This window comes from Tetrao urogallus (genome assembly GCF_951394365.1).
Source record: "Tetrao urogallus genome assembly, chromosome: 19".
Lineage (NCBI taxonomy): Eukaryota > Metazoa > Chordata > Aves > Galliformes > Phasianidae > Tetrao > Tetrao urogallus.
Window position 1 is genome coordinate 9,689,944 of NC_136832.1, and position 17,034 is coordinate 9,706,977.

At 41.3% G+C, this 17,034-nt stretch overlaps 1 protein-coding gene across 1 annotated transcript; it reads left to right on the plus strand.

Annotated features, from left to right (window-relative positions):
* Positions 1-425: 425 nt before the first annotated feature.
* GOLGA1 (golgin A1) lies at positions 426-13,778 on the plus strand (the record flags this gene model as incomplete). Its single annotated transcript, XM_079544896.1, has 22 exons — positions 426-560; positions 1,313-1,403; positions 2,068-2,142; positions 2,624-2,721; positions 3,195-3,227; positions 3,931-4,059; positions 4,336-4,505; positions 4,897-5,008; positions 5,117-5,212; positions 5,386-5,511; positions 6,218-6,313; positions 6,774-6,869; positions 7,127-7,279; positions 7,500-7,595; positions 7,951-8,040; positions 9,264-9,366; positions 10,258-10,415; positions 10,773-10,931; positions 11,434-11,493; positions 12,300-12,470; positions 13,333-13,419; positions 13,698-13,778. 22 exons carry the CDS (start codon positions 426-428, stop codon positions 13,776-13,778), a joined length of 2,415 nt encoding a protein of 804 aa, XP_079401022.1.
* Between the last annotated feature and the right edge of the window lie 3,256 nt (positions 13,779-17,034).

The window sequence follows — 17,034 nt, forward strand, 5'->3', positions numbered from 1 at the left end:
TGCACTGCAGCGCTCGTACCGGGACCGCGGCCGGCTCCGAACGGGCGGCAGCGGCCGGGAACGGCCTGCCGGGCCGCCCGAAATCGCCCCGCCGTTGCCGGGGCCGCGGCCGGGCCCGGTTCTGGGATTGGGGCACCTGAGGGTGCGGGGCGGGGCGGGCTGTGGCGGGTGTCATCAAAAGCGTTTAGCTATCTCCAACGGGTATGGATGTCTTTGGCGCGGAAGCCTTATCGCCTTGACTTGCAGGAATCGTTAGGCCATGGAGGCTTTAAAGGAACGAGAAATGCGATAAAGCTGAGTGGATGAGGCACAAAATTACGTCTGGGCATCTGGAAGCTGTGAGCAGAACGTCGGTGCGCTAGCCGCATCGCAGGCAGCGGCTTCTTGAAGCACCTGGCTCTGCCGGTGCTACGGAGTATAGGAAAATGTTTGCGAAACTGAAGAAGAAGATCGCAGAGGAGGCAGCGATTGCTCCCAGGCCCGGGGGGGCGGCCAGGATCCCGCGCTCCATCAGCAAAGAGTCCATCACCTCCGTGGGAGCAGACTCGGGAGACGACTTTGTGAGTCCTGCCTTACTCTGAGTGCTGCTTCTTAAGCCGTGTTTCTGTCACTGCTTTACAGGAACCATTTTAAGTGTGCTGTGTGAGTTGAGAATGCTTTGTGGTGCCTCTGTGATGTATGTCTTAATATGCAGATGAATCAATAGCTTGAGTCAGCTTAAATACCAAAGGGAAAATATTTGTCTCTTTACTATGAGAGTCACTCGTTTACTCGTGTAAGCACTGGTTACAAAGCTATCTCAATACAAAACGTGATTAAACAGCCATGGGACATTGAACGAATATTAAGTGAACAAGTATGTAAGATGTCTAGTTGTGAAACTAATTTCTGAGGCAGTAGGGAGGCAAGAACTCAAAATCCCAAAACTTAGTATTCATTTAACTGCTCTTAATGCAGATTTTGTACAGCCTTAAAGCCATAGAGAATCATATGCTTTGGATTTTGCGTGGAAAGACTGCTGAGTTCTGAGTTCACGTAAATATTGTTGCTTTGTTTTCCTCGTTTCTGTTTTTTCCAGAAGACTTTTTCTCTGACCCATCTGTTCTGAGCTTGATTTCTTTTTTTTTTCCTAGCCGTTCTGTTGTGCTGTCGTATGAGTGATGGGTTAGAACAAATGCTTCTGCTATAGGCTATTTTAGAAGAATCCCCTGCATCACTGCTAGGCTGGGCAGTGTTTATCGTCGTAGAGTTAGTATGTAACAGGATTATTTTGACTGCAATTTGTAAGTTACGTGGTTGTTCTTCTGTCAAGGCTTCTGATGGAAGCAGCTCTAGAGAGGATCTTTCATCCCAGTTGTTCAGAAGAAATGAACAAATAAGAAAACTGGAAGTCAAGCTGTCTGGTATGTGTCCTGATACGTATAAATGATTGCTTAGAAGAGTTTCCTTTCAGCTTCAGTGTTCAGAGTTCTGAAAAATGTTTGTTTCGTTTTAGGAAGTTCACTTGTAGTGCGCCCCTGTCGCTCTCATCTAGGTAGCATTTCTGTCCCCATGCTTCAAACAGTCTTTTCTCCTTTTTTTTTTTTTTTTTTTGTAATTATTCTGTGTATGTGATGGTTTGTTTCTCTTAGGAGTTAAGACCTCTGATGTTGACAGTAATGCAGGTGAAATGAAGAAAAAGGAAAGAATCCAGCACAAAACATTCTCAAGGCTGTTTTGCTTTCTAAGATAATACCTCGTTCTGCAGAGCTGTCAGTGAGGGTTCTGTTCTGACGCTCCTTCCCATCCCTGTTGCATGGAGTGGAACTTCTCCTGTAGCACTGGGACAGACCCTCTTGTTTGTATCCATTTACCCTATGGGCAGTGAGGAGCTACTTGCTTGTCTTCATCATTACAGTCATCCAAGTTTTCCTCAGAAGAAATGATTTTCTAGTTGAGAAAATCATTGCTGTTTTCCACTCATGTTTTTTTGTTTTTTTTTTTCTCTTCCCCCCCCCTTTTTTTTTCCTGATTTCCTTCCCCTGTGTCTGTCCATTCCTGGTCTGTGCTTCTCCCTCCTAACACAAGATTATGCTGATCAGATCCGAAACTTGCAGAAGATAAAAGAGAAGCTTGAAAATGCATTAGAAAAGCATCAAGATTGTACGTACTGATTTTTAATCTCTCTTATAGTTGAAAATTGCTATGATTTAAATATACCTGGAAAGAAACAATTTTTACACGCAGTTTTTTAAATATTTATTTTCAAACTGTATACATGCAAGTTGCAAAGAGGTAGAACAGGCTCCTGCCTTATGATGTGAACAGCAGTATTGTGCTGGCTGTTGAGCAAAGTTCTTATTATGCTGTTCCCCAATTTTGGGCTGATGTGCAGCAGGGACTTTGTTGAAACCTACGGCTCTGTTTAGTGCAGTGAAGAACAGAAGACATCTTCTGTTACTTGTGACGCTTCTGTCGTGTGCAGGCAGTGCTGTGTGGTGAGTGGCACAGTATCAGTGCTGGAGCTGAGATGGTGCTGAATACGTGAAGAAGCAGCTCTATAAATGTATAAATAACAGAAGCAGTTCAGAAGCAATTTTAAAATATGGATTTTTAATACAGTTTGGTGCTTCTTTATTGGTAGCTTCCATGAGGAAGTTTCAAGAGCAGAATGAAGCGCACCAGGCCAACCGAGCCAAGATGGCTGAAGGAATGGCTTTGGCCTTAGAGAAAAAGGACCAGGTAATGGAGCTTAACAACTCAGCCTTTGACCGGCTGTGGAGATCTGTGTACATTAATTAAAGTAGCTGTCCTGCATTGCATTGGTTTAGTGTGTCAAAGTCAAAGGAAGGGATATTCAGGTTGCTTGTAATTGTTCTGAATCTTAATCTTTCTAAAAAGAGCCCACAAAAATTTCTGGTATGAAGTCTGCACATGTTTGATAAGATTCCGTTGTGGTTGGCCTTGTTGTCATTTTTGTTTTATTTACTTGAATAATACTTATGTACTTGCATAACATAAATTACTCCATAGCTTTCGTATATAAAAACACTATCTGTTATTTTTATTTTGGTAATTGTTTGTTTTCATAATTCTTCATCTTAATATTCCTGTTATCAGTGTGGATTCTTTCTTTTTCTTTTTTTTCCTCCTTAATTGCTATACTCAAAAGTCTGCAGCTGGATTGTGATTTTAATTCTTTCTTTCTTGTTCAGGAGTGGTTGGAAAAATTGAGTCACATTGAAAAGGTAATTAAGCTTTCGGTTCGTTTTATATTTTTAAACAGTGCCCCACATATTTTCCATAGCACAACTCTGTTCAGCCCCTTCTTTGCTGGTTGGTCAGTGAGTAGGGCTGAAGATCTGCCTTTATTAGCAGTGCCAATGCTTTGTGAGATACTTCTGGAATTAGTGTTCGTTAACGTGGAAGGGAAGAGTGGTGGGTTGCAAAGACAAAGATCTTGTGGTTTTACACGGTGGAATCATAGCTTCCTTAATTATAGAGGAGACAGCTGGGATGCAGAAAGAGGCGGTGACTTGGTCTGAGCCCATTAGTTGGTCATCTCTCTCATGAAAGACAGGGATCTGTTAGGTAGGAATTTCCTCAGTGTAGGATTTCAGTCTTGCTGTAGCTGTTTGAAGGTGAACTTTAAAGTACCTCTTATTATGAAGATGTTGAGCATGCTGCTGCTCGCTGTTAATTTTTTAGATAGGTTCCATCTACTTGTGAGTTGAGCATGGCAGTGAAGACAGCTTTTAAAGAGAAACTTCAGAAACTCATTGATTGCGTCCTGCATTTTGAATCAGAGGAAGTTCTTATTCTGCGTATGGCACCATCGCAGAGCCTCGGGGATGCAGGGCAGATTTATTTCCCAGAGAATTTAATTGACCTCCCACTGACTTCAGATTAACTTACAGATGTTCTTGGATTCCTCTTTTGTTTGTTTATCAGGAAAAAAAAATGCTTGAAACACAGTTACAAGAAATGAAGGAGCAGAGTTTGAACCTTTTTCAAAAGAGAGATGAAATTGATGAGCTGGAAGGCTTTCAGCAGCAGGAAATGGCCAAAGTTAAACACATGGTAACATTACTTTAAATATGACTTCTTTTCTTGTTAGAACACGCAGTGGAAGTACTGCATTAGGTTTTTTTAGCCCTGATGCTTGTGTCCAGCGTGGCTTCATGTCCAAATCCTACCGTAGTATGTACATCTGGGGTTGTGTTGAGTATTTCAGCAGGGACTGTTCTAGGAGTTATTGCACTTAATTCATCTCATAACGTGATAAGGGAGGCCGTTCAGGTGAGAAGACTATCAGTGTTACCAGTTCTTACTTCTTTCTAACGTTCTGGTATTCAGCTTTTGAAAAAGGAAGAATCTCTGAGCAAAGCAGAGCAGCAGCTGGAGGCACGCACTCGAGAGCTGATCCATGCCAAGGAGATGCTTCAGGAGGCAAGCACCGAGTCGTCAGGCCTGCGGAAAGATCTTCAGGAGCTGCAGGAGCAGTTCTTGGAGCTGGAGGCACACAGGTATGGATGCATTTTCGTGACGAGTGTGTTTTCCTGTATTTGTCCAAATCTATTTTTTGGGGGGGCGGGGGGGTGTTTATATATGCAACAAACTGACTCATTGCTGCGAGTATGGCAGGGTGGATGTAAAGGCTGAGTTTGTATGTCTTTACAAGCCAATTAAAGCAGTACTCATTTAGGATTTTGCAAGCTTATGTTTTTCTTTTTTGAATACTTAAGCACTACCTCTTTGGAAGATTGGAAGATGTATAATGAATACAGTAGCTGGTTTTAGTACAAGAAAATCTGGTTGATGTTGCTTAGTCCATTTATCGTTTAGCAGATAATTCTGCCAAATGCTATTTTTCTGGAACACTGTCACTTTTTTTTTTTTTTTCCTATTTCTGTGAAGAGATGAACTGATGACAGCTGAGAGGAATGCAGAAAATAAGATCACTGCTCTGGAGTTGAGAGAACAGGAGCTACAAACTGTCATTCAGCACCTTTCTGTAGACTTGCAAAATGTAAGTTTCACATCAGGGTTTGATTGGAAGAGCTTCTCGTCTACAGAAGTTAGATTGCATATTGACTGTGAAATCTTAAGATTCAGAGCAAGGAATTCCTCTTTTTAGGCTCGAGTTGCTGGTTCTGGATGTGAGAAGACACTAGAAACATTACGGGCAGAGCACGAATCTCTGAAGGTGGAATATGAACAACACAAGCTAAAGGTTAAGAATTTGCAGATGCATCTGGTTCTGTGTTTGAAATTTGGTGTCGGTTAAGTGTTCTAGCATCATGTTGTCTTTTCAAACAGAACTAATGGCACTTTCTCAAGTCAAACCGCAATGAATTAGGCAAGAGCTTGGCTATGAAAAGGGATTCTGATTTCTTTTTCCTGCAGATGACTTTTGAATTTGATGAGAGAAGGAAACTTATTGAACAGTTGCAGGAAAAAGTGTCTTCCTTGGAAAAGAAATTAGAAAGAAATCTTTCAGGGGTTGAACATGTACAGGAACTGCTCAAGGAGGTAATTTTACATTTATGGACTGATTTAAAAAGTGCAGTTGTAAGGAATTATTTTAGAATATACATTGCTTACTGGCATGGAAAGGGTATATGATGATGTAGTGCAGGCATGTTTGTCTCTTTGGTGTGTGTTGACACACTGCTGGACAAGCTTGTGTGGGTGGCTGCACGGGGCCCATGTGTGTACATGCTGCACAGATGTCTGCATTGGTCTTTGCACGTTGTTTAGGCAATGCATCTGTCTGCTTAGAAGGGAAAGAGAAGTTTTTTAGCATGCCCACAAAAGGCAGAGCAACTGGAGAATGTTATTGGTTGATCCTTACAGAGAACAGCTCACTCTGTTTCTTGGAATTTGTCTGCTGTCACCATGATTCCCAAAGCATTGGGATGGGAGTGGGAGGCTGGTTTGCACATAGGTGTATAAACAAAATGTTGCATGTTCAGCACTTCAGCCTCAGAATTGTTAAGAAACAGCTGAAAGCATGAAGAGATTTACTTCTCTTTAGTGCTCTTTTCACTACTTGATCTTTCTCCGGAGCTCATGCTCCTATTTTAGAGTCACCTTGGAGCAATGTTTTCCTATCTGGATCAAAAAGAAACTGTTCAAGTTTAGTATTGTTATTAATGAAATTCAAAGAAACTTCTTAATTAAAATCTTATCTCTTTGTCCACCCTCCCCTCTGTTCTTAACCCCATATAATCTTCAGAAAGCTTCTCTTGAGCAGAAACTGGATGAAACCAGTCAACAGATATTAACAGACAGAATGCATCATGTTAATGCTGTGAACCAGTTAGAAACACAGGTAAGTTGCTCTTTTATTTTCCCCTTACAAATTCCTAACTATTTCCGTCCTCTTTACACCCAGTAGCTTTTACTGTCACTGCATTTGTGTTTTTGACCTAAGGTGATGCTATGTGTCCCACTTAGTTTCCAGAGGAAGGTTTCATTGAGCGGCTCAGGTCATCTCTCCACCTGCAGAGATGGGGAGGTGCCCAGAGGTTCTGAAGTTAAGGCTTCTCGTGCTTGTGTTTCCTACTGTAAGAAACAAGTAGCTAAATTGGAACCATTGCTGAGCAAGTCTGAAATGATGAAGAGTGTTTAAAGAAAGCAGGATGTGTCAAGTAGACATTCTGTTTGAACTGTGTATTTCCATGGTTTCAGTATTTTACCTGCCCCTGTTACGTCATCCTGCATTCTATACGTTGTTTTTCTTTCTAGTAGCGTAGATGTCAGTGGATAAGGAAGTTCATGTTATGTTTTAGAATAGAGAACTGGAACAGAAACTACAGGTTGCAACAGAAGCATTGAAAACGAGCAAGGAGGAAGCTTGTGAGCAGGATCTGAAGATCCAGAAGTTGGTGAGTGTACTGCATTGTGTTTGCGAGACCAAGAGAAGCCAGTTTTTCAGCATTTCCACCATTTCTCTGTGTTCCATTTGTTGCTCAGTTGTTTTGTTACTGTTTGTCTCCTAAACTAGTAGTGTTTGTTGAGAGCTCCTGGCACTGCTACCAAAGAAACTCAGTTACTGAAGTTTGAGTGTGATGTGCAAATACATCCAATTCTTATTAGAGCTTCAGAATATAGTTGTTTAACTTTGTTTTCTTTTTCTCATAAGCAAATGGATCTAGAAAGTGAAAGAAGTAAACTACAGCAGCAGGTTTTAAGTGAGAGACATCAGTATGAGCAGAAGGCTTCTGAGCTAGAGTCTCAAATTGCTGCTCTTCAAACAGCGTGGGATTTCGATAAAGCAGCTGCTCAGCACAGGATAGTAAGTACAGAAACTGTTGAGTGGGGCTCCCAAGTCTTCACAGAACGATTTTATCAAAGCTAGTGGACCTTGCTTATTGTCTGCATGTGCTTACTGAGAGTTCCCAGCATTACAGTAGAAGATCCAATACTTTGAAAAACAAAATGTGAATTGAATGTATTTGTTTATGCAAAGCATTGGAACACTTGTACTTAGTACTTAAGCAGTCTTTATTTTACAGAGCCAGCTGGAAAAAGAGAATGAAAATCTCAGTGGAAGCAGAGAAGAGTATGAGAGTTCTTTAAAAAAACAAGAATCTGTACTGAACAAGCTGAAGGTAAGAGTTTAATGAGTCAGTGATACTGGTTAAATATGGAGCCTAATTTGAGAGAAAGTTACTGGTAGAGAATGTTATGTTCTTAGTACTTGGAATCACGTTACGTTCAGGTTCTGTGTACTTTAAATTCTTTCATACTCAGTAGAAGTGCTCTGAGAAGCATTACAAACGTGTGATCCTTTCCTGAAGCAGAGTGCTTGGGTCTGTCTAAAAATACGTTCCTTTATTGTGACGCGTGAAGGGCTTTTGAATCCTGCTGGCAGTAGCAATACAGAGTAGTTCCAGCATCGAATAGTGAAGTGGAACTCAGGTTGTAGTTCTCTCAGGTAACTTCTAAATTACTTTTGGTTTGCAGGAAGAATTGAGCAACAGAGAGACTGTCAATACTGAAATTGCCAACACATTGGAAGAAACAGAAAAACAAAAGGACAAATTGCAACAGCAGGTTGGTTAATACCAACAGTCTAAAATACGTACAAACACTCCAAGACTCCACACATCAGATGAGACTTGGACTTATGTTCCTGACTATTATGATAATTAATGAAATCATCTTCAGTATCGAAGATGGCCTTGGTTGCCTCTGTAAACGTGAAGGTGTATATATAAATGCTTTCACAGGAATCTAATCAGTTTATGTGAGTTAATCAGTACAAAAGTGTTAAATACGGCTAGCTGCAAAATTAGAGATACTCGTAAGTTTGTGGGCTGAAGGATTATGGCAGGTTTTGGTAGTTGAGTATAAACTGAGAGGAAGACCAGTTGGTAGTGAATGAAGACGTTTGCTCAGAACGAAGATGGTTGTTATTGCAGACCTCTTTAGTTCGTAAGATGTGCTGTCCTGGTGGGCCAGCCATCCCGAGGCATTCACGAGTTTGTGGCTTGGTTTCTATAAAAACAATCAGACAAAAAACAAGGATAACAAACACAACCACAGAGCTATCTGTTCTGTTGTGTTCCTTTCAGAGTTTATATCGTATCTTTGTCCCTCTGAAGCACAGCAGTTCTAGAATCCTAAATTTCTTGATAGGAAGGAGTTTGTATCCAATAAGTGAATATGAATTCTGGGTAACCTTATGTTGTTCTTCTGTTTTGTTAAAACCAGCATAGTGAATGATGTGAGCGTTTGTTTTCTTTAACTGGGAACTGTCATCTGAGCAAATTTGACTGAATTTAGTTCTATCTTTTAGTATCTTTGTTATTCTGGAACTGTTGTGCATGTTTGCTTGCTTGCTCTAGCTGTGGGAAGAGCTACCAGACTTGCACAGTCGTTGTCTTACAGCTGCCACCTGCTGGTTATGAGGCAGTCTGTGCTTCAGACTTATCAGAAGCTGAAGTGTGTTTTGGCTTTGGCAATATGTTCACTTCAGCACTTTCTAATGAGACAAGCACTGTGTAGGTGATTCCTTCTATGAATCTGGAGTTGAACGTAGACATCCATACTGTGCTATCTGTAACAATAATGCTCAGTCAACTACTTTCTCAAGGTCCTGTGTTGCCCAGCACATAGCTCAGGCCCTTGTTTAGTTGTAGATACCATCCACTGCCTTCCACTCATGTAGGAATTCTTCAGTTCTTGCCACAAAAAAAATCTGAGATATGCTGAAATCTTTCCATGGCCTCTTCTAAGTGTATATCCTTAATTTTGTTTGTTTGACTGCTTTAAAGGTTTCACATCTGGCTTCCTTAATAAAGGAAAAAGACCGGCTAATTGATGAAAAATCTGGTATGCTTCTAAAACAGAAGGAAGAACTAAACCAGCTCAGTCAAGGTTAGATGAAACCAATCTACTGTATTCCAGACAGCTTTAACTGAATACAGTCTCTAGGTGTGGGCTTTCTTATGTGTAGATGGTAATAATTCTAGATCTCTCTTATTTCCAAACTTAATCTATTTGAATTTTGAAAGTCCTCTGTCATTTGGTGTCAGTCTCTGTTTCTTTCTAAACAAACAACAACAAAACCCACCTTCTTAATCATTGTTTTGCAGTGTTTTATCAGAAAATAACAGATCTTACTGTACTTTCTGATGGTGAACATATAGTGCAAAACACAGGAAATGAAGAACTGGTCCAGTTTGATGACTGCTACTTTGTACCACTTTAAAAACTGCTCTTGCTTGAAAGACATCATTTATATTCTTAAATCAGTTGTAAGCTGATTTTCCATAGTTACACTAAAAAATGAAGTGCATTCATCTTCATTCAGTTCCACACACCTCTGTGTTCCTACTGTGTTGCCCTTACCTAGAAAGGCACCCCAAGGGTGGCCTCCTGTTGCACCATTCTGTGGCTGGCTGGCTGTCAGCAGCTGTCTGTGCCATTGCCACTTGTGCTCACAGCCCCACGTGTTCCTGTGCAGTCAGAGAAAAAGTCACATGAGCTTTTGGTGGAGGCCTGTGTTCTATTAGAAGAGGTGTAGTTGATAATTAAGCTTTCAAGTATTAAAATGACTCTGACTTTTAAAGAGAGATTGCTCCATTGCAAAAATACACATGTGAGCTTGGGCGGCTTAAATGTCGCGTCTTTGTGACAGAGCAAGGCAAAAAGGTCAGGGTTTACCATCGCAGTAACTTTTGTCTATTTGTGTAGACAAATAGGAAATGATGAGAAAATCTCATTTGATTCAGTAGGTTGGTACTGAGCAAGTTTCTTCATCCTCAGATCACGAAGCTGCATTGCTGCAAATGCACCAGCTACGATCTGACATAGAGGCAAGTAATAGCCAAGCAGTGGAGAAAGAAGAAGCAGCAAGGAAGGAAATAGAAGAATTGAAGCTGCAGATACAGGAGTTCCTATTGGCCAGAGAACATGAGAAAAATGTGAGTGCCAACTGCAAAGCTACTCTGAAAGCTGTATGCTGTCACAACTGTGACTGCTTTGAGAAGGACATCACCTTATTTTATTTCACTTATAATGAAGGGGATTGAAGGAGGCAGAGACCCAAAAGTGCCAAACAGGCCACTGGGAGATGTGGAGTAGATTGTCACTATTGCTTTCTGGTTTGGAAAACAAACAAACAATGGGCCTAAATGAAAAAAGAACCAAAACCTCCACTACCTCCCACTACCACAGCAAGCAAAAGCATACAAAAGCAATAAAATCTTGCTTTCTCTCTGAAGACTGTCAACAGGCTGCAAGTATCACACCTCTGCAATTTGCTGTTTTCATTTGTGTAGGTTTCAGAACTAGAAGAATCAACAAGAGCCTTGAATGAGCACTTGGACCTTCCAGAAAATCGTGTGACAGAACAGAATGGAGAGGTAACAGTTACAGATGTCGTTCAACTTCAGAAGGATAACAGAGAGCTGGAACAGCAAATTGTTGAGAAAAACAAGGTAAACTAAACAACAGAAATGCCTGTTTTAGTTAGGAAGCCTAATAATAGGTGCCAGAGCCTTAGAAAGGAAGGCCTGAACAGGCTTACAAACATGAGAGATCCAATCTGAATCCAACTTTCTATGAGTATTTCTCCACCGCAGACTGTAAAAGGGTGTAGCAATAGTGAATGAAAATTGCAGCAGAATTGTAGAGAAATCTCTGTGGCACATTCTGCTTCTGCTCCTTACCTATTTTGGAGAAAAGAAGCTCCAAATGATGCCAGTTACAGCTTTCCTGCCGATCCCAGTTTGAATTCAGTTAATTTCAGGTGTCCTGTCGCACGCCTGCCAACATTTGCAGCCAGAATTGTGAGACATCCAGATCTCTTCTCTGGAGCTGCCAGTTGCTTTGCTTGATTCTTTGCATTCATTTCCCATGTTTTCTCTTCAGATACTTCTGTGTCAGTATGTGCCCTAACGCTGAATGCTGTGTTAACGTCGTCCTTTGCTCTGCTTACAGATGATAAAGCAGCTACAGCAGAGAATGACAGAACTGAAAAAAACTCTCCAGAAGGAGTTGGTAAGGGTTCTGTTCCTCAGTCTCTCCAGCTGGCACTTGCTGGAAGTTACTTACAGTAGAAATTCCAAAGACTTGATTGCAAGCTGCAGTTTGTTTATTTACTAGGAATGCTCGCAGTTTCCTTGTGATTGCAGACAAATCTGTGAACCCTTAATTTAAGAAATGTGTAATTCTGGGTCTGTATTTACTGAGTAGATGGTGTGTTGGGTAGCCATCGCTATTCAGATACTGCAGCACTGAATTTTAGGTATGGACTTGTATTTGTAGTGTCTGGTATCTAAATGTTTCTGTATGTTGGATGACTGAGATTTGTGGTTGCTGCTCAGCTGTCATTCAGCTAAAATTTCCCAGGCAGTGATGTCAGCCACAGGAGAAAGCTCTTCTCAAAATAGTTTCCCACTCTAAGACAAAGCCCTCGTATTTTAAACATTTTAAAAGAGGGTTTAAAATATTCAAGTATTGTGATTTTAAAAAAAAAAAAAATTATTTTGTTCTGAACTGGAGAATTGCATTCTGTGCATCTGAAGAGCACAGAGCAGATTAGTGGTGAAGGAAAAATGATGTCAGTTTCTAGTATGGAGCCAGTTCTGCTGGTTTGGTCACACAGATGTAACTCTAACAAGAGCCGGGTTTTCTCCTGGAGGCTCAAGAAATGTAAGATATGCACCTCTGCTGTCATCCCCTGAAGGATGAGAAGCTTGTCCTACTGATGCCCATCTTGTGGGTACAAGGGGGTATCTCAGATTCACATTTTTTCCCAGCATCAAACTGACACAACCTGTAATGCTCTTCTCTTTTTCTTTCAGAAAATAAGGCCAGACAGTGAGGTACCTGAAGTACGTGAAAAAACAAATTCTGAAGTGCCTAATGCTGCTGTGACTGTCACAAACAACTCTGATTTAAATGACTCAAGGGAGATAAACTTTGAGTACCTTAAACATGTTGTACTAAAATTCATGTCCTGCCGGGAGTCTGAGGTAAAGAATCCTAGGAGGACGCGTTGGTATGCTCGTCTTCTCATCTGGTACCTGGCAAGAATGCCTCTATGCCAGCTCAGTATTTTTGCATGTGAAAAGAAATTGACTGAGTGAGGCAGCACAATAAAGCAAAACAGCAGCATGTTTGGGAGTACAGATCATTAGGAACTAAGTGAAAGGTAGGAGGTAGTTATGTCTAGAAGTTAAAGAGCTGAAGCTAGTCTGTACTATTCTAAAAAGCATATGGAATATATGTGATTATAAAGTAGCTGTATGTTTAAGAAAGATAGCAACAGAAACCAGAAAGGACATAAAGCACATGCTGTTGAGGTGTCATAAGAGATAATTCCTTGTGCACTTGAAGCTCCTTTATATTCTCTGAGTTGTGTTGAAAAGGTTACAGGTAGAAAGAAGTCATGCCAAAATATGCTTTTCTTAACTGTAGGTCAAGACAGTAGGTAGGATGAAGAAATAATTGTGCAGCTCCGTGGTGTCCGGAGTTTTGACTCCTTTAGTAGCTCTGCATGATGTATCTTAGTGCTGCGCAGTTGTACGTGGTGTATGTAAAGCAGCATGATTCTGACCTGTCTGCATGCTGCTACAACTTTTTAGAACTTAAAAACAATTACCACAGGATGCTGTAGGGAAAATATGCAAGCTGAAGAAAGCTAGGAAATGCAATCAGAAGAAGAAAGATACAGGCTGCCCTGGTCCATTGTAAGAGGGCATAGGGAAAGGTTTTACTGTTCTGCTCTTTGCAGTTGTAACTAAAAAGTCTGTGACTAAGCCTGCAGAAAAAGTGTTGCACTGTAGTCCAGAACACAGAGGCTGAGAGCATCATAAGCACTGTGGTTTCTTTCAGGCATTCCATCTTATTAAGGCTGTATCTGTTTTACTGAATTTTTCCCAAGAGGAAGAAAATATGCTTAAAGAAACATTGGAGTACAAGGTAAGGATTCTGTTGCACCTGTAACCTATAACTGGACTTGCAGCAAAAGATGTGAACGCTCTTAGATGCTGGGAGGTGCTGAAAAGTAGCTGTTCCTTCCAGATTTAATCATGTGAAACAATTTGCATTTTTCACAATCTGAACTCTGCAGAGTTCTGTTTTATGAATAGTTTCCATCACTTGATGGGGAGATGCAGATACACTGTACTCTTGTTCCAGTCTCCAGCTTCCTGTAAGTGTGAACCTAGCATGATATGTATTGTGCTTTCCTGTCCTAGATGTCATGGTTTGGGTCAAAGCCATCTCCTAAAGGCAGTATCCGGCCCTCTATCTCAAGCCCAAGGACGCTGTGGTCTTAAGGGATCCTGAAAATGGGCAGTCAGCATCTAGCCACTGTTTTTTCTGTGAAAAGAACACTGAACACACCACTTCAGGTGTGTCTTAATCACTGTCATTGCAGTATTTTGTACAAGAACTTTGACACTGTTTACAAAAGTAATGCTGTGCAAGGAGAAACTTTCACTACAAACTGACACCTCTTGCGGGCTGGGATCAGGGACCTTTGTCTGGATGGTCTCTCAATGGAAGTCAGCTCCTTGTGCTCACCAGACCTGTTATCTTGGCACCAAAGGATAATGTTAACCTCACTGACGTGGGTGCTGGCAGTTGGAGCTTCTAACGCACGCACCTGCTGTGGTGGTGATTCCAGCTTATGTTAGGAGTGCGAGGGTTGAATAACTGCAGGCACAGTAAAGCTTCCTTGTCTCATTGTGGAAAGCAGTGGGGAAAAAATTGTTGGCAATACTGTGCTGAATTTTTGACAGTTTGAAATGACTTTGAAAGGACAGGAGCAGGAGCTTTAACCAAAAAAGAAGTTTGCCTTGCCTTGTTACACTGACATAACTAATAGTCTGCATCTTTTCATATCACTGTGTAATATAAGGTGCATATATCCTGGCCTGCAGTCTTGAAGGCTGCACATTGATCATGATTATTTAATTTGAGAGCACAACTTTAGAGTTGTTTACTGATTTTACTTTTCTTAAAGAAAAATAATATTTAAAATGGTCTTAATTATAGTACCTAATACTCAGTCGCCTTGAAAACCAATCTGTTAGTCTGTACCATGGGTTGTTAGCACTGGGAAGAAGGGGTAGTAAACCATTTTAAATTTTTAAAACTGATTTCCAGGTATTATAAGTATACACTGAAAATACTTTTTATAATGAAAAAGAAAACAGAAAAAAGATTGTATGTATATATATACACCTTGAAAGAGCGTGAGTAATATTGGTACTAAGCACTTTGGGCTTTCTTCCTTAACAAGTCTGCTAGCAACAAGCTTTCATAACCAGTATCTTTTGTTGCGGTTTTGTAGTTCAGATGCCGTTGCTTATAAGCTGTTCTGAGCATTTAGTGGCTGTGACCTGTGTCTGACTACCTGACAAAAGACCACGGCTTAGGAGGCTTTTGTTTTTGAGGGCAAAACTGAGCTCTTCACAAATCAGTCTTGGTTCTGCCTTAGGAAAAGGGAACTCAGCTGACACAGTTTTGCCCTTCAGTTTTAACGCCACCACAAAATCTAGATGAATATAGGAAGCAGCAATCAGGCTTACTTCTTAAAACTTGGATATATATCTATATATAAGAAATGCAATGCTGCTATTCTGGTAGTTCTTTTACAATGAGATTTGTGTTACTAACAAAGGTTTTTATTCAATATGTTAAAAAAAAGAAATTCTACCTGTCCTGTAGCGGAGATGCAGTCACGTTCAGAGTCTGACTTGGCTCTGCTGACAGGAGACGTGAGCGACCTGGGTGGTGGTGGCAGGTGAGATACAGTGTTAGAGTTGCAGCAGAGCTGCTGTGAAGAGATGGAAGCGTTCTGCACGAGGTCAGCAGAGCAGCACACGTGGGGCACATCTGCCCTGGGGGCCGGGCCTGTTTTTGAGGCAGCCGTGCCCGACCTGCCGACTCTCAGGCGCCGCTGCCTCGGCTGGCGTGGCGCTCCTGTTCAGAGCTGGCATCTGCTGAAGTACACTCAGTAACATCAGCAGCACTCGTACACTGAGACTTGATCCGTGACACTTAACTGTACAGAATAGGGAAGTTTAGGGTAAGAGTGCAACTCTAATATGAAAATAGACAATCAAAAAGTAGATTTGTTGGTTGTTCCTGTATTGAAACAAAGCAGGGGCAGGATAACCCTCCTGGGCCTCAGAAGGGTCCTTCTTTGGAGCGTCTCCTTGCCCTGACCTGCTTCTGTGTGACCTGAGGCCAGAGGGTAGGATTCTCCCTCGTCACACTGCTGCAGGCTGAGGGACAAATTTGGTTTCAGTTGTGCCTGGCTTGAACGGTTACTGCTGTACAGTAACGAATGCAGTGCAGGCAGCCTGCCTGACAAGACAGAGTGATGCATAAATTTTAATTATATATTGACTAATGCAAACAGTTTAGCATCCCAAAGCTCATACTTACCCAAAGCTCACTAACTTAACATAAATGAGTTCTCAAGTGTTGAATTTTCTTCAGATATCAGAGCAAGAATGGTGTGTGTGTGTATGTATATATGTACATATATATTAAAAAAAAAAGCTAATGCACTTTCCCTTGTATAAAAACAGTGGTATACACAATCCTTTCTATGGCTGTTGAATTTCTTTCCTTCTATGCTGTAAATATGGATTGTATTATGAAACACTATGAAATTTGTGGTGCAATATGTTTTGGATTAAAACTCTAATCTTGATTTCTTTCTTTTTCTTTGTCGTCCTGATTGTGTCCACCGGGATGCTACAGCTATTTGAAACAGTTTTAAAGCATTGAAGCAAAACTTATCTTTGACCTGTGCTAAGATTGTAGTTGTGAGATTAAGGCCTGTTTCTCATAGGGAATTAGGCCAGGAATGAGGTAGGGCGCTTCTGCCTCCTGAAATCATCTCTAGGGGCAGCTGCTACTTGCACTCTTAGCAGGTGCTAAATCCAGGCTGGCTGGATTACAGCCTCCCTTTGCAGCTGTGTCAGTTGGAAGCAGGGCCCAGGCTCTGTGCAGCCAAAACCAGGGCACTGAGCGAGGCTGCTGGAGCAGCCAGCACAGCTCAGTTTGAAGACAAAGTTTGGAAGGAGTTGGAAGTGAGCGCTCATGCAGAGGTGGGCACTTAGCTTAGCAATGCTATTACTGCAGGCTTGATTTTTGAGTGTCATATTTAAGAGTAAGCCAAAAACTGCCTTAACTTGTATGATCCAAGAACTTTATTGATGCAGCAGGCACTTTACAATGAAACCAACCCCATGGTCCAGCTGTCCTCTGACTGTATCTCTCTATATATACACACACATATATACAAAATCATCTTGCTAATAAACCCTTCTCCCCTTCATAAACCGTCAGAATCTTGCATCTGTGAAGACCATCGCTCCCTCTTAAATAAGCAGTACAGACAGGATCTTGGATCACCACACTTTGATAAAGCAACATCTGAGAATACCTGCTCGCTTTCAGTAGTAGGAGGCAGGAGTTTGCCTTCTCTCTGCCTTAAAAGAAGCAATCAGGAGAATGTCTTGGCTCCTGTATGTGATAGTCAGAATATACAGGAATACCTTTACTCTTTTCCCA